Below are 24977 nucleotides of genomic sequence, written 5' to 3'. Positions count from 1 at the left end.
CAAACCCCAGTTGCAGAGGTGGCTGGTAAATGCTGTGGTCAGAAAGGTTATCAGTCCCTTTCAGTTCAGTTCAGTTTATTCACAAAAACGGTTTAAAATACAATACAATCACATTGGACATATTGGAGATATGTGAAATGGGACACCCTGATTGGCCTTTCGAGAGAGCAATCAAAGACTACACCACTGTTGCTATGTTTATGCCTGCTGTCCACACTACTCCAGAGTTTTCCAGTCTCTAAAACTGAGAAGTTTGGAAACACTTGTGGGCCAGTTTTAGTTAGAAAACTCAGAGTATCTGGAATGTTGTTGTATGGACAGGCAGAAACCGAGACATTTTGTAAATGATGACACTGATTACTGATTGGTTCTTATCAGACATGACTCTACTACCAGCGGTGAAGGCAAAGCATTGTAAGCATTTATTGTTAATAACAGTTCCACGTCGTCATTGGCCCAAGAAAAGAAATTCCTTGTCTTACTTTTCACCATTGCTGTTCCTCGTTCATCGTATTTTCTGTAACAAAGCAAACAATTGCAGAATAAACAATCTGGATCCTGTTTACACCCATATTTCCCAGCTCTTTGTCCAATGAAATGGATCAGCTGATCTGGTGCTGATGGTTGGTCTTTGGTCGACTCCAGCCTTCTTGCCTCCGTAGCATTCAGTTATGGAGCCACCTGTACCGACCCTGAGCCAGAGCTGTTTTGCAACTGGACGGGATTTGCTGCAGGCTTGGCTTTGGGGCATTGCAGAGTTGGCAGTTTTCGTCAGAGCCATACCACCGCCACAGGTTGCTGGGGCTAGGGTGAGTCATATGTGGACCAGATGAGGAAGCTTAGCCTGGCTTGAGGCATCTTCCACATGTCAGCCCATCTTACGGTCCTGTCGACCACTCCCTCCCAGATTGTACAAGTTCCTTGCTGCCGCTGGCTGAGCGCTCTGATCTTGTATTGCTCCTCCTCTGTCCTTACCACCTCTGAGATCAGCAGTTCTTTCCTCTCCTTCCTTGTGGCTTTTTACCAAATCTTAAGGACTGTTCCCCACCCGAGGCCGGCTCTCCCGGACTGTGTCCTGCCAATCTCACTGTGCCTCAGCCTGCTGATGGCCTGGTCGACTGCTCGCTCAGCTCTCCTCTTGTGTCCTGTCCGGACTGGGGCCTTGGTCTTTTTTACAGATGGATTTGACTAGTCTCTTGGCTCTGACAAGAGCCTCGCCTTCTCCTGTCTGTAGCCCATTGACTTCAGTGGCAGCTGCAGTGTGTTTCTTCCAAACAGACATGTACTGGAGAGGTTCAGCGGAAGACCCAGCCACATTCCGATGAACGTACTGTTGATGTGGTGATCTCACACAGTTTCAGGGGCCAAATCAAGCGCTGGTATAGGGTGAACTGGTAGCACCTGGCTTCTGTCAATCCTTTCCAGGCCTTCGGAGAGCTGTTTCATGACAGTGGTGGCCATATTCTTATCAGACAGATCTGCTCTATACAGCCTTCCCTGATTTCGGACAGGTTGCTCTGCCAGCAATGAATCCATCCACTGTAAAAGAGATGAGGTCATTCCTGTCTCCTTTACGAATGGAGAGACTTTGATTCTTTGATTTTCAGTCTGGCCCATGAGAGGAGTTTCTTCAAAACTTTTTTTAGGAAATGGGCAGTGCAGGCCGTCATTTGGAGAAGGCTTGTTACATCTCCATGTAACTCTGCAAGGCTGGCAGTCATTGGCCTGACTGTGATGTCACTCCTCGGATAATTTGTCTCCCGCCGATCAGAATAATGTATAGTGGATGGCAGAGATTGTGCACCCCATTTTTGCAATGCCATTCTCAAGTTGATGCCAACCAGTTGTATCTCCTGTGATGTACTGTATAGCAGACTTGGAAACTGCTAAGATAGTTGGACACCAGGTTCTGGATACAGGTTGGGATGTGAAAATACTCAAAGGCAAAGGTGATGAGCTTGTGGGGGTCGAAGCAATAGCCATTTTCCAGATCCAGCCAGAAAATGTGGAGGGCTTATTTTTCACACTTGTCTGTCTGAATCTGCTCCTAGATCATGGTTGAGTGTTCCACACAGCCGGGGAAGTACCGGTACAGAGGCAGATCTTGCCTTCTCTATCACCTGCCTGATCTCACCCACCATCTAGGTGGTGTGGTATCGAACTGGGCGTCTGGCTCAGCACATGTCCTGGCAAGTCAAGTGGGACGTTCTTCTCACGGTCGCCAAGTTGGCTCTTGATGTGCTCCTCTAGCTCTTGCCCAGTGGTTTCCAACTTCCTGTTTTTTTCTTTCAGCAGGCCCTTGGCACACTTGAAGAGGTCTCTTTCTTACTTCTCCGTTTCCGGATCCACTCAGCGCTCCTCAGGGGTTGCAAGCCTGTCTCTGATGTGGTCCCTGAGTGCCTTCAGAACCTCCTTCTCATTCGCCTTCCTCCAGGACTTCCTGAGTAGCCGCCTCTTTCACCAGCTTGAGTATCTCCCTCTCTTGCCTCCCTGGCTCCCTGGGCCACTTGACTGGATGTCAGATTGGTCTCTCCTCTCTTGATAGTGCCGTAGGTTCGCTGCTGTGTGTCTCCTCATGGCGCTCATTCTGTGGGGCGTGCACCAGCAGATGTCCATGCACCTGCTGCTGGTACATTTTGCCTTCCCTTGGTGGATGCACAGGGCCCCTATGAGTTATCACTTTTGACACCCGCAGCTAATTTTTTCAGGATCCATTCATTAGTGTTTGTCGTTCCGTTCGATTCGATGTTGTGCGTTCTCTTAGGTTCATCTTCCATGAAATGTTGAAATGTTATTGAATTCCAGGCCTTCCTTCTTCATTTGATTTGACAGTCAGGTTTTGATAATTAGGCTACATGGCAAAACAACCAGCATACTTCAAATATGACACTGACTCATAATTCTAATTAGACATAATGATTTTCCAGACCTCTACTTGAGGAAAATTTGGACCTCCTTGAATTTAAATACCCCTGCACTAGTGGATACCAGCAGTGAGGAAAGCCATCAAGTCAAGGAAAGGTATTTTGGGCTTAGTTGCAACAGGGGTATCCTGAATCAGCCAACATGCTTGCTTATTTTTGGAGGCTATTGACTTTCAGTAAGCCTAAAGGAAGTTCTATCCAATTCAATTCAATTTCAATTTTATCTGTACAGCGCCAAATCACAACATAGATTGTTTTAAGGCACTTTACATAGTGAGGTTGAGACCTCAACAGTAAACCAAACAGTTTACCTCCTAGCAGAACCAAACTCAGCTGTGGGAGAAACATCTGCCGCGACCGGATGGGATGAAAGGAGAAAATGGGGGAGAGAGGAGAGGTGTGTAGAAGGAGGGGGAGAGAAGAGAGACAACATTCAATTACAGAGACTAGAACACATTATTGGGATTGAAGGAACATCACTAGAATAGTTTAAGTCTTACTTATCAGATAGATTTCACTTGGTTAACATTAACAACATATCTTCCATTCATACAAAAGTTAGTTATGCAGTACCACAAGGTTCTGTTTTGTACTCAATCATTGAAACGACAATGCAAAAACTAGAAGTTATTACAAACTACCACAAAGCAGTAAAAGATGTGAAATCTGCATATCTATCTGACTAAAATAACAACAACACCAGAGTCTTATTTAATGTCATGTTCTCAGTGGTTCACAGCTGGAATCAGCAAATCGTAGTAATCGAGACAGATGTTTCTCCCACAACTGAGTCTGGTTCTGCCAGAGATTTCTTCCTGTTATAAGGGAGTTTTTTCTCTCCACAGTCACCAAATCGCCAAGTGCTGCTCATTGTGGGATTTGTTTGTTGGGTTTTCTCTGTAATATTGTAATATTGACCTCATTATGTAAAGAGCCTTGAGACAAAGTATGTTGTGATTTGGCGCTATACGAATAAATTTGAATTGAATTATTACATTCCATTAGGAATTCCATTATGAATTTCTACAGTGAATAAAAGACACCAGGAGATATTGGTATTGTCCACAACATACATTTATTTAAATGTATAACGTCCATTAAATTGTCTAAAAAGGACTGGACCTGTCTTACACAGTTTGCTGACTTGGGTATTTAGATTATCCCAAATGTTTCCAGCAATGTTCAAACCCAGAGAAATCTGTAATTTCATTTGCTGTTTGGTTAGGAATAAGATATGACTTTGGAAGCGCTGTATTATCGTCACACTCTGTTTGCATTCTGTTTGAGACCTTTTGGAGGAAGGCCAACAGTATCTCCCACATATTATTCTCTTATTTTTCCCAATCCAACATTGCTGCACCTGCACGCTAATGTTCTGTTTCTTGACTCTCACGAGAACGTCACGTAGGGCCTCCTGGGTCATGTCGATTATTTAGGGGAATAGTGAATAGACCATAGAATTTAATACGAAGAGTGACAAAACTTGTACCAGCAAACTTGCCGAAAGAAAAAGTAACGGTACTCCAAACAATAAAATGTAGAGCTTTCAATTTGACCAAATGAAATTTTCCAAGAGAAACTTGGCAATTCACATGAAACCGGTTTCTCTTGAGAAACCGAAAAATAATAATGCAACATGATGGCTATGTTCTTATTTGATTCCTTTTCTGTTGTAGTTTTCCTGGACGTATGAGAGGAGGATGCAATCACAGAACATCACGGTCACATCTCAGCATGGACATTGGAGACACATACAAGGAGTAAACGGAATCAGATTAAAATGTACCGAGATCAAATGTGAATACAAAACGCATTTTGATGCCAGATGTAATTGGAGCCAGTGTACACTGGGGGGAAATATTAATAGCAGGTGTAAAATCCTATATAGATACAATCTGTCAAGTGTTAACGGAGGGTGAACATTGACTGTGGATGACTCATCCCGTGGTCTGCGACTCGGCGTGTGGGGGTTGATGACTCAATCTGGTCTCTGATTGGTCACGACGGAGACAATGTGATGTCCCACCACACGTTTCTCTGGTGCAGCTCTTGTGCCAGGAGGTGAGCGGACTCCAGGACTGAGAGGAGGAGGCGGGGACGCGCGCGCACTGGCTTTATGAGATGCGGTCAGAGCGCGCACGGGCCGCGAGGGAGAGTCCGAGGGAATCAGAGAGACACACGGTGCTCCATGTCGTCCGGCCACTGACTCACTCTCCCCCCTCAGTGTTCCTTCACGGCCGGCGGTGGGAGGAGGAGCGGAGCGCAGGAGACCGTGCGCCACAGCCACGCCGCGTAGAGGAGAGGGACCATGGGCTCCGCGTCGTCCTCTTACCGGGTCATCTACCTGGACGTGGAGGGCAGGACTCAGAAGGTACGAGCCCTCTAGACCAAATGTCTTTTAGTCCTCTGGTTCCTCACAGCACTTTGAAAAGGCGAGCTACCTTATGAGGAAAAAAGGCCAAAATGAGTCGAAAATATATGGAACCAAATAACCAGTATGCAACAGATGCTGCTGCTGAGGGATGTGCTGGACTCGTGAAAAGGCATTAGAAATGAAGACTAAGAAATCAAACTTTTGCAAATTTAGAAGAAAAAATACTCTATAATGATAATATAATAATATTAATTTAATTTATATAGCACCTTTCAGAAGTAGCGTCACAAAGTGCTTTCACAAAAACATACAAATCACAGACAATTAAAATCAGCATTCCAACAATAGTACGGTTTTCAGGTCACATATCTGCATTTAAAAAAGATATAAAAAGACAATATCAAAACATTAAAGTGGTAAACAATATGTACATATTTTTTGTTATTATATAATCATTATTTAAAAATAACAATATTAATGTTGTTAATATTCAATGAATTAAGTACTATTGGAATAGTATTTGTTTATTAACGTATATTTCATTTCATTGTTGACTTAGGGTTCTGGTTAGAGAATTCACTGAAACTGTAATATTGCTCTAATGATAAAATAAAATTCCATGAAATTTCATGAAGTTGCCAAAAAATCAGTGTGCACAATGGAAAACGTGGAACTCATGTATGATTTGGATTTTATAGAAAATCAGATGTGGAAGTTCTATTTTGTCCAATGTAATTCGTTATTATATCCAAACTACCTGGGCTCAACTAAATAAAACAGCAATGGTTCCATTGGTTTATAAAATCCTTACAAACATATTATGATAAATCATTTGTTGTATTGAGAAACATAGTAACAGGGAATCGTCACAGTGAGCATCTGGTCTACTTTTATTGTCGTGGCCTGTTTACAAATTAGTGTAAGATGAGCAAATTGTAGACAAATGGCCTTTGGTCTAAATGTCATGTGTATCTATGAGATGATAATGTCACAGGTTTGTGTGGACGTTAAATCGATGGGAGTAGTTCCAGCTCCAGTGGTCCACCTGAAGACTGCAGAGCTGTGACGATGAGGAGTAACTGCACTCAACATATAGATTAACGAATGTAGGCCATGCAATTTATTAAATCTTACATTTTAAGGAGCACACTGATGGAATACGTCGTAGGAAATGTTTAATGAACTTGCAGATGATAATAAACTTGGAAAAAATAGCAATAGCTGGCAACATTTTAGGTTAGATAGATATTTTTATGTTTCAGACCTATTTAAACATACATCCAACTTTTATCCTGTTCAAAATCAGAGTTGCCAAGTTCAGTTGAAAAGACCCTAAATCACTTTTAAGAACAACCACATGAACCAAGATCTCACCAGATTATTCTGGTTCATTTTGATCTGAACAAAAACAAGAATCACTACCCCAACAGGAAACATCATGACTCTTCAGCTTTTGTAAGAAAGTCAGTATGTGCACTGTAAAATATAAGATCGTGATCCCTATATATACACATATATATATATACATATGTAAATATAAACACAAAACACACATCTACTGCTGAATGATTATTACTGATAGACTTCAGTATATTTGTCCCGTAACTGTTGAAATGCTGAGAGAGTTTCCACTGATTGTCTCCAGACTGGAGTGTTGAGGCAGAGAATGCAGTCAGAGCTGTGTTGACATTGACAAACCAATGGTGGAGGAACGGCCGCTCATAAAAGGTCATATAATGAGGTTTATGCCTCACCAGCACTTTGCATTTATTGCATTGTGTCTTCTTTATGGAGTTCACAGAGAGTGTGTATCTGTCCGCTGCACAAAACGCATCTCATCTCTCCATGCAATCTAGAAAAAGATATGCAACAGGGTGATGGGATTAACATTTGTTTAAAGGGTCATACAGCTTTAAGTGTTTCAAGCAGGGACAACTTTGGTTTGTTATGTCTTGTGAAATAAAAATACAAAAGAAAAAAGAGTGAATTGACCATTCAGGATTTGAAGGGTAGAATTCAGTGCTGAGACTACACTTCAGTTTCCATCCGAGACACAATACAAATATACGTCCTTCCTTTCCGTCCTTTTATTTCATCTGAATGTTTGGTCTGTGTGTGTGTGTGTGTGTGTGTCTGTGTGTGTGTGTTGTCCTGTAGCTGAGTGATGCAAATTGACGCTTCACCAACAGCCAAATCTTCTGTAATGATTGTTGGTAATATTGAGCTGTTTGTTTCGTAGGATCAGTAGTCACCTGTTGCTAGACTGGATGTGGATTTGGGTTTTAACAGATTAGTTTAAGGTCAGGGTTACAGATTGAATGTTAAATGCTGTAATATGATGAAGAACTGGTACCGAAATCAAAACAATCTCATATATACATATAATAGTACAAATATGTGTTTATTTGCTTTTTTCCAGTTGTAATTGAAATCATATTCGTTTTTTGTTATAAAATACAAATGTGTGTTTATTCAGCTAGGTAAATAGCAGCTCGTATTACAGACCCTTGTTTTGTCGTTGTCTCAAGTCCTTATTCAGGCTCATCACATTCTGGTTAGTGTGCCTCGTTCGTGATGAGGTTTGAATTTAGCATCTTCTGATTTGCATAATAGTGGCTGGTTTAAGGTGGGGGATCATCATCATGCTGGGTGATGCACGCAGCAGCTGTTTATGAGAAGGTTTGTTATTGAAATGAGTCACAGCATCTTAAAACTACGTTCACCAATGGTAATTATAATTAATTAATTAACACTGCTTTAAATCATCCCAAGGACAAATATTGAAACAAAGCATGCTCAGAGGGGCTGTTCTCTCTTCTGGAGAGTTGCTGTCATCCTATTCTATGGGACACTTTACTGCTGCACCACTTGTTTCATCTTTTAATATGGAATTACAGATGAGATATTTTATTTCATCTTTCTGTAGAAAGAAAATAAAATTTTCTCTTAAATTCAATTAAATACAATTTGATTTGTATAGCGCTGAATAACAATATCTGAAAGCACTTTACGTACAATAGTTAAGTCGAGACCTTACAATTTTATGGAGAAACCTAACAGTTCCCCCAATGAGCAAACACTAAGCGACAGTGGAAAGAAAAAACTTGCTTTTATTAGGAAGAAACCTCCAACTGAACCAGACTCCCCCACAATCTGCCTTGACTGGTTAGTTTACAGGAGAGAATTGGAGGAGAGGGGAGATGTGGGGGAACAGTAACATCAGTGTAACTGTTGTATTTTACCCCCATCTTAAAATCTGTGAATTTGGAAAAATGTTAAAGGGGGGCTGCAGGGACAAGGGATGCGGGATGCGGGATGGTCAGTGACATCCCCAGGCCATAAAAAAAGGAGAGCGACACAGATTTGCAGTCTTTTCCCCTCAAGATGATTCTGAAGTGGGCATTAGTGTGGAGGAGGGGCACGGTGGGCCGGAGCTCTGGGAGCTGAGAAAGTGCAAGAGAGTGTGCGGGCAGAGTGCTAACGTAACGTTAGAAGGCTAATGTTAGCGAACATTTGAATAAGTTAAAGCTATGTAATTATTATGAATATATTTGAAGCTATTGCATAAAATGTCCAACAAATGAAATGACACACTGCCATCCCTACCTGGCAAAAATGTACATCACGTCTTCGCACACAGACTGCTGTGTTAAACAAAGTTATAAGTAAATAAATCACTGTCAGCCAATTGAAATATGCATAAATTACATTCATTTTAAAGATAAGAATATATGTGCATCTGATGAAGGTGTTGATATTTCACAGGAGCAGTACTTCACATATTGAAATCACAGCTCAGTTGCAGTAAAGAGTCAAATAATTGATTAGTTGATCGACAGAAAATGAATCAGTATTTCAGTTATTTGAAAGTTAATTGAATAACTTCGGAGGGTTGCTTAGACAAAGAAAGTACCATCTTTGGCTCGAGGAAATTCTGATTGAAATTGTGACTTTTTCTTTTTTTATCTGCAAATTTTTATTTTACACCAAATGATTAATGAAGTAATTGTGAATATAATCAACAAATAATGAAAGTAATTGTCAGTTGGAGCCCGAGTCCTAATTATTGCTTCTTCACATTGTTTTAACAGTAACCACAGCAGAATGTGGAATCAGTCCAATTTTCCTGAAAAATATGAACTCAAACCTTTTAGGATGTTTCTTTTTGCATAATTCAGGTTTGTGCTGTATGTGCAGTGTGAAATTCAGTTAATCAAACGCCAGAGATAAAAAAATGGTGTAGTTGTGATTTTTCTGAGGTGCTGCTCTCTACCTGTTGACCTCCACCGGTTCCTGTCTCTTCCACATGTGACAGGCTGCCAGTGCCAGACTGCTGAAGTGCTCTTACACCTCGCTCCTCCTCATCTCAACTCTCGTCCCCTGACAGCACTCGTTACGTCGGCCCCCACCTCTTGCCCCTGCTAAAGCTGCCAGGCCTCGTCATGTCATCTCTCTCCGCAACTTGTCTTATTTTGGTCTTCTATGCTATCACATTCAAATACCTAATGGTCAATGTTCAATGACAGCCTTGACCTTGTTTATGAAGTGGTAGCATGAGAAAACAATGAAGAGAAACAGTGTGCACATTCTTTCATCAGGAAAAGAGCCTTTAGCGTGGGAATCCTGCACACTCAGACTCAAGAGTTTTGCCCCAGTGGAAGATTGCTCCACTTTCATTTTCTGAAGTTGGAGGACGGAAACCAAAATATCCTGTTGCAGCTCAATTACAAGCAATAAAGAATGCTATGAACATATACACAGGCAGGAGAATGGGATGACAATTATATATATATATTTACATTTATTTAATTGAAAAACATATTTTTAAGTGTAAGTTATGTGTTTCATTGTACTTTGAATTACATTGTTCTTTGAAAAGGGCATAAAGTTAATCATCAAAGAGTCATTAAATTTAATACAGATTTCACCAAACACTATCATAACGTCATAGCTGATTACTACATATATATAATATTTTTTTCTGCCCGAAGAAGCTACGTGGCACCTATCCCCTCTCCATCCTGCGGGACCACCACTTGCAGGAAGAACCGCTGGGGTCGGGTGCGCTGTCACACGGTTGGCAGTGAAGGTCGGGGACCTCGACGAACCGGACCTGGGCAGCAGAAGCTGGCTCTGAGGACGGGGAATGTCACATCTCTGTGGGGAAAGGAGCCGGAGCTTGTGTGGGAGGGCGCTACCAGTTGGATCTGGTGGGGCTTACCTCTACGCACAGCCTCGATTCTGGAACTGTACTCCTGGATAGGGGTTGGACTCTTTTCTTCTCTGGAGTTGCCCAGGGGGAGAGGCGCTGGGCGTGTGTAGGGATACTCACAAACCCCCGGCTGAGCGCCGCTGTGTTGGAGTTTACCCCGGTGGACAAAAGGGTCGCCTACCTAGGCCTTTGGGTGGTGCTGGTGGTGCATATGCACCAAACAGCAGTTCAGAGTATTCTGCCTTCTTGAAGTTAGCATGGGGCTGCATGGGGCCCCAGTAGGGTTCTGCATGGGGCCCCAGTAGGGGACTCCGTTGTTCTGCTGGGAGACTTCAACGCCCATGTGGGCAATGATGGAGACACCTGGAGAGGCGTGATTGGGAGGAACGGCCTCCCTGATCAGAATCCAAGTGGTTGTTTGTTATTAGACCTCTATGCTAGCCATGGTTTGTCTACAAAAAACACCATGTTCAAACAAAAAAGGGTACGTGGTACCAGAGCACCCTGGGCCGAAGGTCAATGATCGATTTTGTGATTGTATGATCTGATCTGAGGCCACATATTTTGGACACTCGGGTGAAGAGAGGGGCGGAGCTGTCAACTGATCACCATCTGGTGGTGAGTTGGATCCGGGGCTGGGGGAAGACTCTGGATAGACCCGGTAAGCCCAAATGTGTAGGGCGGATGGCCCGGGAACGTCTGGAGAAAGCCCCCATCCAGGAGATCTTCAACTCATGCCTCCAGCGGAGCTTTTCTGGCATCCCTGTGGAGGTTGGGGGCATTGAACCCGAGTGGGAAATGTTAAAAGCTTCCATTGCAGAAGCTGCGGCAGTGAGCTGTAGTCTCAAGGTCTTAGGTGCCTCAAGGGGCGGTCACCCTCGAACAACGTGGTGGACACCGATGGTCATGGAAGCTGGGGATCTCATCACTGCTCTTTGCAGATGATGTGGTCCTGATGGCACCATCGGTGACCTTCAGCACTCACTCTATCAGTTTAGGATCAGCACCTTTAAATCTGAGGCCATGGTTCGCAGCAGGAAACCAGTGGATTGTTTACTCCAGGTAGGGAATGAGCTCTTACCTCTAGTCAAGGAGTTTAAGTACCTCGGGATCTTGTATGCTAGTGAGGGGACAATGGAGCGTGAGATTGGCCAGAGAATTGGAGCAGCAGGGGCGGTATTGCACTCGCTTTGCCGTGACAAAAAGGGAGCTGAGCCGGAAGGCAAAGCTCTCGATCTACCGGTCAATCTTTGTTCCTACCCTCACCGATGGTCATGAAGGATGGGTCGTGACCGAAAAAACGAGAGAGCGGGTACAAGTGGCCGAAATGGGTTTTCTTAGAAAGGTGGCTGGTGTCTCCCTTAGAGATAGGGTGAGAAGCTCAGTCATCTGTGAGGAACTCGGAGTAGAGCCGCTGCTACTTTGCTTAGAAAGGAGCCAGTGGAGGTGGTTCGGGCATCTGGTAAGGATGCCCCCTGGGTGCCTCCCCTGGGAGGTGTTCCAGGCACGTCCAGCTAGGAAGAGACCTCGGGGTAGACCCAGGACTAGGTGGAGAGATTATATCTCCACACTGGCCTGGGAACGCCAGTCAGAGCTGGTTAATGTGGCACGGGATGCCATTGTTGTCCACAGCTCTATATAAATATAGACCAATTACCATATGCCACCTCTGATCAATAGCTCACCACCTCCTTCACACAGCCCTTTAGTTGAGTGCAAGGCTTCAAAAAGCATATCATGCAGCAGTCTTATCACTTCTCTCTTTCACCCCACTCACTGAGAACAAGCTATTAAAACTCTTAACTGATAGCCATCCTACTATATATGCCCTGGACCCCATTCCCACCAACCTTCTCTCAGCTATATCTCCCACGATTGTGCCTGCAATCAAACGTGATAAAAAGCTTCTCTGGCTTCGGGAAAATTATCAACTACTCTCAAAGTCTTGTACTTGTAACATCTCTTCTCAAATAGCCTTCACTTAACATTGCTCATGATGAGAACTATCGCCTGACTTCCCGTCAGACTCCTAAAGTCTTTTGTCACTCAGACAGACTGACATTGATAAAGGACTGCCTTCAACTGAACCTCTCTAAGACTGAACTCTTAGCCATCTTAGCCAAACAATGTCTCAAGCACAACATCATCATCAAAATGGCCCCTTCATCTCTCACCCCAACCAATGTTGTGAGAGACCTGGTTGTCATTTTTGATGACCAGCTGTCCTTCTCTAACCATGTTGCATCTGCCTCTATGTGCTACTTTGCGTCTTAAGAAAATCTGTTTTTTTTCTTTATATTTATATTCCTTGTATTTTAGTTTTGCAGTTCTTATATTTTTACATTTGATTTCTTTTATATATATATATATTTTTAACATTTTTTGATGGGTTGTGTGCCTGATACCTGAATACCTTTCCAGTTTGGGATGAATAAAGTACATCTGTCCATCTATCCATCTATTCATCTGTCTATCATTATCTATAGCTTCAACTACTGCAAGTCTTTTTGAAACCCTGTGTAGGACTACTATATCTCTGACCAGTGCACTACACAAACAAATGTAACACAGAAAGTCCTCCACACTAGGGCCGTGTAAAAATCACAATTGTCAAGTAGACGCAGAGTAGATATGTAATTCCCAAGAAGTATGAGATGGAGCAGAGTAAGATTGTAGTTGCGACTAAGGACAATGTGGATGTTGCCATCAACAGGCTAGATATCCTAAAAAATTGGGTGCTTTGCACACATTTAATCCAGCAGTTGCAGAAAATTTAGCAAATTACTCCTTGATGAATGGGCAGCCCAAATCAGAGCAGTGATTGGATGGTTCATTAGGATCCTCAATTTCCAAAATCATCTTGAAGGCAAAGCAGAAGGTAAGAGCCCAGTTAAACCCAGAAAGGTTTTATTTTGACATTTCAAAATTCAACTATCTAATTCAATATTCAAGTGTGCTACTTAAATTTAGGTTGTTTTTCATTGTTTCAGGCCTTCAGCAGCACTCATTCATCCTTAATGACAAGACCAAATGGAACTTTGACTATCTAATGATTGAGCAAATCATCTGAATAATGAAGGCTTAATAAGGCTAAAGAGTTTGCTAATATGAATCCTCTAGACGTCCACACTGTGACAAGTGAAATGAATACCATCTGTGAGCAGATCAGACCCATCCAAAAACTAGAAGAGCATCCATTTTTAATCATGAAAATATCCAGCAAAGATAAGGTGTAGGGGGGTCTCCAAGGGCAGAATCAGAATGACGACATTCAAGCCTTCCTGACAAAACAACACAGCAACAGCAGCAGGAGGAGGAGTCTGTGGATTAGGAAATGCAGTAGACAGACCCTCCATCTAGAGTTCCTTGGGGAGCTGTTCTCAGTGGAGGACAGGGAGTTGAGTTTGGCAATTCAACAGAACAGCCACCTTGTCCATTACCCTCTGCAAACATTGACCTGAGTTCTACAAAGAACAGCCTTCCTTCCCCAAAGATAGTCATGTGGTGGGAGAAGAGATCTACTCTGCACCTCCTCACAAACACTACAACAAGCTATCCATGTGATCAAGCCTCCTCCAGCCCTAGCAAGAGGGAATATTTAACTGCAGGGAACACTGTAAGCCAGGAAAGGTCTTAACTTCTGCCAGAGAAGGTTAACATACTGATATTTCTCCAGAAGAATGGCTAAGAACTGTTAGGCATTATGTAGCCTGTGTGCCCCACCCATTCATAATAATCTATAATGGTGATTTGTTAAAAACATTGCTGTTTCCCCTATTGTAAAAAAGGCTTTTTTTTGTATTGTCAATTTCAATAATGTCTCTAATTGAGATTTGTTCAAAACAATGCTGTTGCAGTTTAATACTCAAGAAATTTAATTTATGTACAGTACATATAAGAAAATAAAGCAATGTAAATTATAGTCTTAATTTCTTCTTTTGTTTCATATTTTAAGCCCAGTGGACAGTTAGTCAGTAGTGGACAGTTAAAGTGCCTGATCGGCTAGCAGTATCCAAGTAAAAGCACTCTTAAAAAATCTTAATAATATCCATCTATAACCCCCTGCTAGTTATTAAATCTACTTTAGAAACAAACCTTAGATCATTTGAACAAAACATTACCTTCTTTTTATATGATGTGCAGTAAGAATGGGACATTTCACTTTATCTGCCTTTCAGTTTACCACAATGTTGTTAATATTTTAATTTAGGTCAATATCATGTGTGATCATGTGTGTTGTTCTCTCTCAGGTGGTCTTCAGTAGATTCTGCAGCCCATGTGACATCAAGGATCTGTTCTGTACAGCCCTAGGTGTGCCAAGGTACAGTAACACTACGCACGGTTTTGGAATCCATACCCCCAGATTTATAATCCATACCTACAGATTTGTAAACCATTTGCAGAGTTTTACAAGCCGTGCCCACAATTTTACAATCTGCACCCACAGATTTGACATGTGCATGCATGTAACCAGTTCTTTCTTCAGAGAGCAAGGATTGCTACATTTTGAGGATGGCCATGGCTTGTAAGTAAATAGATAAATTGGATTTACTAGGCGGGATGCGATCATCGTTGAAATGTTCCGTAATAATCCTTGCTAATGGAATAAAGACGTGGTGAAATGCATGGTTTACAAATCTGTAGGCACGTATTTGCAAAAACGTTGGGCACGGTCTCCGCAGCATCCAAATGCAAAATGCAGGACAGAAGTATTTGGATTAAGAAACAAAATAAATAAATGTACAATCTGTTGAGTGGCCTTTGAAAGGCCTGACACATTGTTATGTCTACATGCAGGAACACTAATCTGTCTCTGCTGGATTCCTCCGGAGCCATGGTATCCATTGACCCCACCATGCCACACAACACAGAGAGGTATTGGAAAATTACTACTCTTATGTTGATGACTTATTAATTGATTGACAAAACATCTGTTCACTCCATCAGATGGCTGTCTAATTGACTCATTTGCTAATTGAGCAGTGTTTTGTGCTCCTTCCCAAACCTTCCTAAACTTCCCTCCTACCTGAATCCATTTAGTTCACAAGTAATTATATTAACAGCCAAGTCAATACTAAAACATTTTGTATTTTTGTTCTAAATTTCTCTCTTTCTTTGTTCGTACCGTGAGTTCATAAGAAACATGCCAATTTTGATTCATTGCGTCTATCTTCAGAAAAGTGGGTGAATGACCTTTGAAACATGATGAAATAATAGGCATAATTAATGCCCCAATAATAACATATAAGGCTATGTTTCTGTTACGTGTTCATTCGCCAACTTATTAATGGCTTTTGGGTTAGGGTTAGGCATGGGGATCATGATGCTGGGCTCAAGATCATGATGGCTGTAAACCATTGGTGTTTGCGTGGTATGTGTGCGACCGAGAACACGGTACCAAGAACCAGATTTGGGCGGCTGTGGCTCAGGTGGTAGAGTCGGTTGTCCTCTAACCCGAAGGTTAGTGGTTCAATCCCAGCTTCCCGCATGCCGATGTGTCCTTGGGCAAGACACTTAACCATCAATTTGCATCTGACGGCTCTCCGTGTATGAATGTGTGTGAATGTGACAGAAAAAGCGCAGTAAACAGTAGCGCTGTATGAATGTGTGTGAATGTGTGAATGTCACTTATCCTGTCCTGAACTTTGAGTGGTCTATAAAACTAGAAAAGTGCTATATAAATGTAGTCCATTTACCATAGTCCATTAAGGGTTTATGTTTACAAATGTTTGTTTGGTCCGACCATCACTGATTCATGTCATTTTTATCTATGTATGTTTATCTCCTCTTTCTTTGAATAATTTAATATAGGTCCTGCGTTGTGTTGAGTTTTGAATGTTGTTGTGTTTTTGTTATCATTGTTTTTTTATTGTGATCATTGTTTAATGTAATTATAGCACTGCAATGTATAGATGCACGGGTGTTGAGTGGACTCCAGGAAGAATAGCTGTGGCTATGGCCCCAGCAAATGGAGATCCAATAAATCAACCAAAAAAAAGAACGAGATCGTTAATTGGTTGACAACTTGGGCATGGGTGTTGTCACGTCTTCTAATTTAAATGATGGTGGGCAACGATGTAACATCTGACATATTATCTTTGATTTTACACTTTTAAAGCATTTAAATGCTGTGTTTAATTTGGTTATAGTTAGGGTAATGGTTTTGTTGTTGTTCTACACTACATTTAACATTAAACAACATTTTTTTTCGAACCTATCAAAACAACAGCACTAAAATAAATAAGTCACTACATCTTCCACTCTTCTTTCGCTTTTCCACCACATTTTAGTATCTGCCACTGTCAGAGGACAAAGGGAAAACTCCAGAGCAGAAGGTGCGGGTATGGCGCCTATTACGCTGGTTGCCAACTGTCATTAAAAACGACGAGGAAAGTGTACAACCAATCACATTGCAATCTCCTAGCTGTTTGTGGCTCAAGAACCAACCTCAACCATTGTTCTGTTTGACAATGCTATCATTCATCAGCCCAATCCTACACTAGGTATGGGCCGGTTGCCCGTTTCAAGGTTATACCACGGTATCAAAAAGCCACGGTTCTGAAACGACTAATATTTCCTGTCATACCCTTCCAACAGTATGAATTGTCACCCAAAGTTAAAATTACTATTCACAGAGATTTGCGTTGTGATGTTGTAATGTGTGTTGCTATGTCAGTGGGTTCCCTCGGCACAAAGCACACACACACTCCGGACTTAGTATGAGCACTTTATTCTCTGACACACACCTAACTCAAAGATAATGTCTTTTAATGCCCGTGCATTGAGCATGCCCGATGTTGTATGAGCAAGCAAGAGAGAGCGAGAGAGAGTCGTTGCGTTGGAGCAAGGCGGCGCATCCCGACTACAGTCTGTAGGAAAAAAGCAGAAAAAGAGCATGATTAGCCGACTCACCGCAGCTTAGCCAATCATGCCCATCACTGCTCAGCTGAGCCGTCTCCCCATCGCCTCTCTCTCCTACAGCAGATATCCTCACTAAGGAACCAAAAAGTGCAGTGGAATTCCTCAGGTCGCGTAATGGCTCTTGAGCATATGAGCAGTACAGAGCAGTCAAACCATCAACACCAACAACACCTAAGAGACTACATTTATTTAAATTCTATCTAGATGTGGGGGTTTTTTTTTTCAAGAAAATAATTCAATTATGTTCTACATGTTAACATAAAACATTTACTAATGTTCTAAATGTTCTATATGCAGTGTTGACGCCAGAGATTTTTTTGGTGACAGGTCCCCCTTCCCTCTCCCTCATTTACAGATTTTGATAAAGTTTCCACACGTTGACCTTTAGATAATAAAAAAACATCCATTGCTAACGTTACACATTTTTTTCATCAATCTGCAAATTCATCAGACCCAAGGGGGGTTTGGGGGCATGCTCTTTTGAAACCACTGTATTTTCTCCCAAGGTTACCATCCCGTCAAAATTTCATACCGGCCCATGCCTACTCTACAATAGTGATCTTTGTGAAGAGACATTTACTAGTTTCCAGAACATTCTGGGTTGCATTTTTGCCAAGTTAAATCTGATCAAAAAACTACAGAAAGCTTTTCAGTAAACTACGAATACTGCCAGTACTAACCTGTGCCTGTCTGTGTCCTGTTGTGTTGAAGGTCACCATACCGAGTGTTGCCTATGACTGGAGGACAGCTTGCTGGTGAGTTCATGGGGAACATTTTAGTTAATTATCTGCTATGGCCATTTGATTGGTTGCTGCTTTGGGGGAAAGGTCGTTGGTTTATATCCCTCAAGGAGTAATTGTCCTTTTACTCTTCAGCAAGGTATTTCAACCCCAAGTTGTACCAGTATGAATGTGTGTTTCCATTTTAACTCTAATTTTATTGAATTTTAATTTGTTTGGGGTTTTTAGCCTCGTGTAGCCAGACTAATACTCAAATGCGTTTTAGTCTAGGACCTCTCAGTTCATTTTAAATTTCCAAACGGCGTAACCAACGGATGCAGAACAAAATGCCTCCGGACTTCCTTCCTTCTCTCTCTCATGGTATAAACCCCGTCCATTATCAGATAATCGGTTTCGATTGGAACAAATTGGTCTAATTTGTAGTTGTAGAAAAGAGTCACACGTGTGTAACAGTAAATTTGTAGTCACAGAGAAAATTGCTTGTATATTTTTCCCTCTCCCACAAACACAAAACTAAAGTTACACCTTCTCAAATACTTAACCACAGGTGCACAAATCCTATTCTACAAGCCACAAATTATGAAAGTCATACGTTTACATTTTTGCTACATTTTTTCCGGTATATATGGTGCAAAGCACACACTGGAGACGACCAATCTCCATGAAAGCTTTAACAGATTTAATAGTCTTTCAAACAAGAGAGGGTGACGACTGAGGATGAGGACTGAGGGTGAGGGTGAGGCCTGAGGATGAGGACTGAGGACTGAGGGTGAGGACTGAGGATGAGGACTGAGGGTGAAGACTGAGGACTGAGGGTGAGGACTGAGGATGAGGACTGAGGACTGAGGGTGAGGACTGAGGATGAGGACTGAGGGTGAGGACTGAGGACTGAGGGTGAGGACTGAGGGTGAGGACTGAGGGTGAGGACTGAGGACTGAGGACTAAGGGTGAGGACTGAGGGTGAGGACTGAGGACTGAGGGTGAGGACTGAGGGTGAGGACTGAGGATGAGGACTGAGGGTGAGGACTGAGGACTGAGGACTGAGGGTGAGGACTGAGGATGAGGACTGAGGGTGAGGACTGAGGACTGAGGACTGAGGGTGAGGACTGAGGGTGAGGACTGAGGACTGAGGATGAGGACTGAGGGTGAGGACTGAGGGTGAGGACTGAGGATGAGGACTGAGGGTGAGGACTGAGGACTGAGGGTGAGGACTGAGGGTGAGGACTGAGGACTGAGGACTGAGGGTGAGGACTGAGGATGAGGACTGAGGGTGAGGACTGAGGACTGAGGACAGAGGGTGAGGACTGAGGGTGAGGACTGAGGACTGAGGGTGAGGACTGAGGATGAGGACTGAGGGTGAGGACTGAGGATGAGGACTGAGGGTGAGGACTGAGGACTGAGGACTGAGGACTGAGGGTGAGGACTGAGGACTGAGGGTGAGGACTGAGGGTGAGGACTGAGGACTGAGGGTGAGGACTGAGGGTGAGGACTGAGGGTGAGGACTGAGGATGAGGACTGAGGATGAGGACTGAGGGTGAGGACTGAGGACTGAGGACTGAGGGTGAGGACTGAGGACTGAGGGTGAGGACTGAGGGTGAGGACTGAGGGTGAGGACTGAGGGTGAGGACTGAGGACTGAGGGTGAGGACTGAGGGTGAGGACTGAGGGTGAGGACTGAGGGTGAGGACTGAGGGTTAGGACTGAGGACTGAGGGTGAGGACTGAGGGTGAGGACTGAGGATGAGGACTGAGGGTGAGGACTGAGGACTGAGGACTGAGGGTGAGGACTGAGGATGAGGACTGAGGGTGAGGACTGAGGACTGAGGGTGAGGACTGAGGGTGAGGACTGAGGGTGAGGACTGAGGACTGAGGGTGAGGACTGAGGACTGAGGACTGAGGGTGAGGACTGAGGGTGAGGACTGAGGGTGAGGACTGAGGATGAGGACTGAGGGTGAGGACTGAGGGTGAGGACTGAGGGTGAGGACTGAGGACTGAGGGTGAGGACTGAGGACTGAGGGTGAGGACTGAGGGTGAGGACTGAGGACTGAGGACTGAGGGTGAGGACTGAGGGTGAGGACTGAGGGTGAGGACTGAGGGTTAGGACTGAGGACTGAGGGTGAGGACTGAGGGTGAGGACTGAGGATGAGGACTGAGGGTGAGGACTGAGGACTGAGGACTGAGGGTGAGGACTGAGGATGAGGACTGAGGGTGAGGACTGAGGACTGTGGGTGAGGACTGAGGGTGAGGACTGAGGGTGAGGACTGAGGGTGAGGACTGAGGACTGAGGACTGAGGGTGAGGACTGAGGGTGAGGACTGAGGGTGCCGACGATGAACAGGCAGGAGGGAACGAGCCTGATCCGGGACAGGTCTACACACACACACACACACACACACATACACACACTGACAGACAGGGAACTAATAGACGGAATAGGAGCAGTCAAGGCGGAGCCATGACATAAACTGTTTGCGGTGCATCCCATGGATGACGGCTCCCTTAGCATTTCCGTATACCGCCTATGCCAAGGGCACATGCTTGTGAATTAGATACGGATGTGTGTATGTGTTTTGCACCAGATTTTCTGGAGCAAAAATGGCAGTGTATGACTTTCATAATTTGGACTAAATTTTGTGACTCATAGAATAGTATTTGAGAAGGTGTAACTGTAGTTTTGTGTTTGTGGGAGAGGGAAAAAAGTACAAGTTTGCAACTCCTAAAGCATTTGTCTTTGTGACAACAAATTTTCTGTTACACATGTGACTCTTTTCTACAACTACAAATTCTGCGTGACCTGTCCTCCATGTCAGCTATCTTGTCATCATGTGAATGAGGTAGTAGCATTGTGACTTTTGATATTTTATGGTTTCTTGATGTGTATTTTCTTTCTGTATGTCCATGGCAATGATTTTGACTTGGCTCCTTAGTCAGACCTTTTCACCAAAAAAATTCATCGGGAGATGACATGTTCCACTTGGCACCTACAAAACTTGAAGATCATTTGGTGCTATCACAATTACCTGAAGTGGTAATATTTCCCTTTGTGATAAAGAGCAGAAAATTTTGTACGTGAAAGTGTTTTTTTCTGTGTACAGGGTAGGGATATGAAGGATTCACTTGATATAACTACCTGAATTAGGGGATCCTTGACTCCTACACTCTACACACTATATAAAGGCTTAACTGGAGCGACCATAAATGTCCCTACTGACTATGGGTCTTTGTTCTGTCCACTGTCATATACAATATTGCAATTGTGCTTGAACATATGCAGATGTATTTTAGAAGATGCCGTTTCCAGTCAGTTATGTTTTGTTTCTTTGTTGTAGTCAGTATTGCTTAGTTTTACAATTTGACAAGAATCTGTGATTTTCCCCAGTCCAGTTTAGTTTAACAACCACAGCCTCTTATGACATACGCCTCGATCCTAACAAATACAGAAGAGGCCATGGTTTCACAAGAACACTGGCAAAAGGATGCAGCGATGCCCACGCTCATAAGCGCTGGGTGCGCTGCCTCTTGGCAGGTTTCTGGATGTTAGACCAATCAAAGTGAAGTAGGCTTTTAAGGAGACCTCTTAGGGGGACTGAGTAAATATTGCCTGTTCCATTCAGAGGCTCAACTAAAGTGAAAAACAGGCAGTTTGAGATAAATAAAGTCTTGTGCTATGAATTATGCATCTACTCAATGGGAGTCCCCGCATGATAAAGCTTAATAGGTCCACTTTACCTCTCATGTCTTGAAAGCAAACAATTTCAATGCCGATGGACGGACACCCACAGCAGGCAGCTTCTTGAATTACAGACTGTGGGCGACTGTATCAATTTTAGTAGAGCAATTCAAATTATTTTACTAACTTAGTTCTGTTAGGTACAATTTGTAGGATTTTGTAAAACCTTAGGCTTGTCAGCAAGTTGACAATTTTATCTTCTGAAACTGGATTATTTGGTATAACACCATGATTCAAATAAAAGTCTTGAATAAAATCTAACCATAATGATTTGCTCTCTAATCTTTCTTTCCAATATTACTGTAATTTATGGATAAAGATACACAATGAATATTGTGGGTGTAACTTTAAGGCAGTTTATTAGTACTTCCCATAACTTTTGAGGGTTTGCCTTGTTCTCCTTGTAGGGGTAGTAAGTGATTTTAATCCAATACACTTTTTGTAAAATTCAGCAAATATTTCTCAGTCTTGGTGCTGTAAATGGAAAATTAAAAAAAAATATGCGGACCACACCTCACAACACTGCGAGTGCAGTTTGTAAACATTACTCCCCAACACCTTAAGAGACGTGCTAGCGGATGCCTCCCACTTTGGGAACATTATGTTCAATGAAATTCTTTGCAGCTCCCCAAATCCATGGAACTGTTTTGACAAATCGGGCCATAGAACTGAAACTTTTGACATCCACAAAGCCTTGTAAGGCTCAATCCACAGGTAAAGATGGGTATTCCGCACATCTCTGCTTTGACAGCATCAACTTCGTGGGCCAAGGGGGTCAATTAGTCCTCGTCACACATTTGATTTGGTAAAACCATGGTGACTGCCTTGGTCTCATCCAGCATCTTGTCATTGCACTCTTTCCGCCCACTTTGCCCAGAAGAGACAAGGCTTCAGTGCAAAAGGTCCTGCCTTCAGAATCTCTTCCACATTAGCTGTAATGGTTTTTAGCTGCTCAAGATTGTTGTGGGATGTGAGAATGTCAATATCAATCAAGATCAATAAGATAACTTTCTTGTTGTAGTACCTGTCGCTCATCATCGAGGTGGATGAAAGGATGGAGGTTTGCCAGTTCGCGCATTGCTACATGAGTAATGCACCCTGCTGCCATGTCTCCGATGTTCACCCTTGTGATTGCATACTCCCTGAGCTTCTCATCTTTAAGAGTCTCACCAGAGCAACCTATAAAGATGCACTTCTTTGTCCTCCAACCTGACAGAATTGTACATTTTATTTATATCACCCAGGGAAGCATATACTCCACTCCTGAATTGGAGGACATATCAGATCTGGTTAAGGACATCTGGACTTTTCATTAGCAGGTCATTCAAGCTCACGCCTCTGAACCTTTTGCCTGCTGTTCCACACAAGTCTTACTGGTGTTGTGACAGAGGGTGGGTTAGGAGCAATGAGATGACTCACATACCACACCATCCCATTCGAGTTGATGATTCTGTCTTTGGCAATTTCATTGTAGCCCCTCGACCGATCATGTCATGCACTTGTGTGGCATAAGCAGCCTTCCATTCCAGGTTTTTTGGCTAGTTTCTTCTCTGTTTGGAGAAATGTTGCTTCAACAGCCTTTTTATTATTTGGTAAGGAAGCCGGACCATCAGGACTTCTTTTACTATTTCAAGCTGCCTTTCCTCAGCAAGAGTAATTTCTTTGCCACCTGGCTGACAGTTCCCACTGCGACAACCACATTTTAGCTCACCGCCTTAGCTCATCCCATTTCCACCACTCAAGGAAATCTCGGTTGGTGTTTGAGGTACTTGACTCCTTTTTTTGGACATGTGGGCTGACATGGTTAGGTCATCAAAGAGCTTAGGATAAGTTCCTCTAACTGTCTTTCCCAGTGGTCTGTCCCACAGCATGAGGTCCCCGACAGCTCTAACTTTCTGAAGTGCGAGCTGACCTTCTCTATGGCTTACGAGCAGACTTATCTCTATGGGTCTCGCAAGTTCATCAAGTGGGATGTCTTTTGCAGTCCTTACCAGTCCTTGCAGTCATACGCCTCCTGGTTGCTGCTAGGTTGTACAGCAGCCACACGATCACACTCAGTCTCTGCCGCTTGTAGTGCTGTGGACAATTCAATATTTCCAAAGTTGGCACAAAGGGTCTCCTGAATTAGTCTTTCGAACTCCATTAGTTTAAACCCTGTTATCAAACGGTATTTCACTCAATGATGAGATGGCGAATTTTCATTTTGAATCAGCAGTTTAGTTTGGTTCTATATTTCCATTGAACACACCATTAGGTGAAAAACCTTCATATACAAAGACAAAACACAAGAAATATGCACAGAATCCTGACGTGATCCCAGCATGAACACACAACAGTTTTCATTGAGCAGCAAACACAGAAAAAGTCCAGATATCTTAGCGCTTATTCTCTTACCGGCTGCCTCTCTGAGGACTTTAGAGAGGCAGCCGGTATCATTGTTGATTTATCATTGTTACATTACTTTATTCCGACCATCGGCATCTGTCGGCCCGGTGGCGTTGTGTGGTGCATTTAAGTGATCCAAGCACAGTAGGATTAGTTTCCGACTATGTTCATTTATTTTTCTGAATAAGATCAAGTTTGACTTAACAGGCTTTGTAAGGTGAAGTTAAAGATGCAAGTTCATCATTGGATCATGATATTCAAGTGCAAAGTTTTCTCTTGGTCAGGAAGTTTGAGGCAGTTTTTCCTGTCAAACCTGCTTCTGCCAACTTATATATTTAGTTAATTAATCAATCAGTCAGTCAGTCCCTGCTCATGTGGTCATCTTATGTTTCCGAATCATTTCTGAATTCACAACAACCTTTTTCAGAAGGTGAGACAAAAAAAATTGGTTCTTTCCTAAGGTCTTGGTTGATCCAGAGGAGCATTAACATTTCAAGTGTCTCTCATGATGCTCCCATCTCTCGCTTGTAAACATCCCTCCCTCTCTCAGGTTCCTGTCCTGTATCTTCCACCACACTAGTCTTACATTTCGAACAGCCGTACATTAGCCCAGCCCACATTATAGAAAGTTTCTGGATAATCATATTAGTAATATGATTTGATGGCTCGCCATAGTCTCAATTGTCTTCAACAT

General features: G+C 43.0%; 1 protein-coding gene across 2 annotated transcripts in view; it reads left to right on the top strand.

Annotated features, from left to right (window-relative positions):
- Window positions 1–4962: 4962 nt before the first annotated feature.
- pde9aa (phosphodiesterase 9aa) overlaps window positions 4963–24977 on the top strand; it is a 53257-nt gene continuing 33242 nt past the window's right edge. Inside the window, exons 1-4 of one of the 2 annotated variants that reach the window (XM_035651650.2) lie at window positions 4963–5295; window positions 14761–14831; window positions 15308–15385; window positions 18143–18186. In XM_035651650.2, coding sequence (XP_035507543.1) covers window positions 5233–5295; window positions 14761–14831; window positions 15308–15385; window positions 18143–18186 — 256 coding nt within the window. In that variant the 5' untranslated portion in view covers window positions 4963–5232. The remainder of the gene's footprint in view (window positions 5296–14760; window positions 14832–15307; window positions 15386–18142; window positions 18187–24977) is intronic. The other variant, XM_035651649.2, reaches the window with a different exon arrangement.

This window comes from Scophthalmus maximus, chromosome 14 (genome assembly GCF_022379125.1).
Source record: "Scophthalmus maximus strain ysfricsl-2021 chromosome 14, ASM2237912v1, whole genome shotgun sequence".
Taxonomy (NCBI): Eukaryota; Metazoa; Chordata; class Actinopteri; order Pleuronectiformes; family Scophthalmidae; genus Scophthalmus; species Scophthalmus maximus.
The sequence above is the reverse complement of the archived record's forward strand: the minus strand, read 5'-3'. Positions and strand labels throughout refer to the sequence as shown.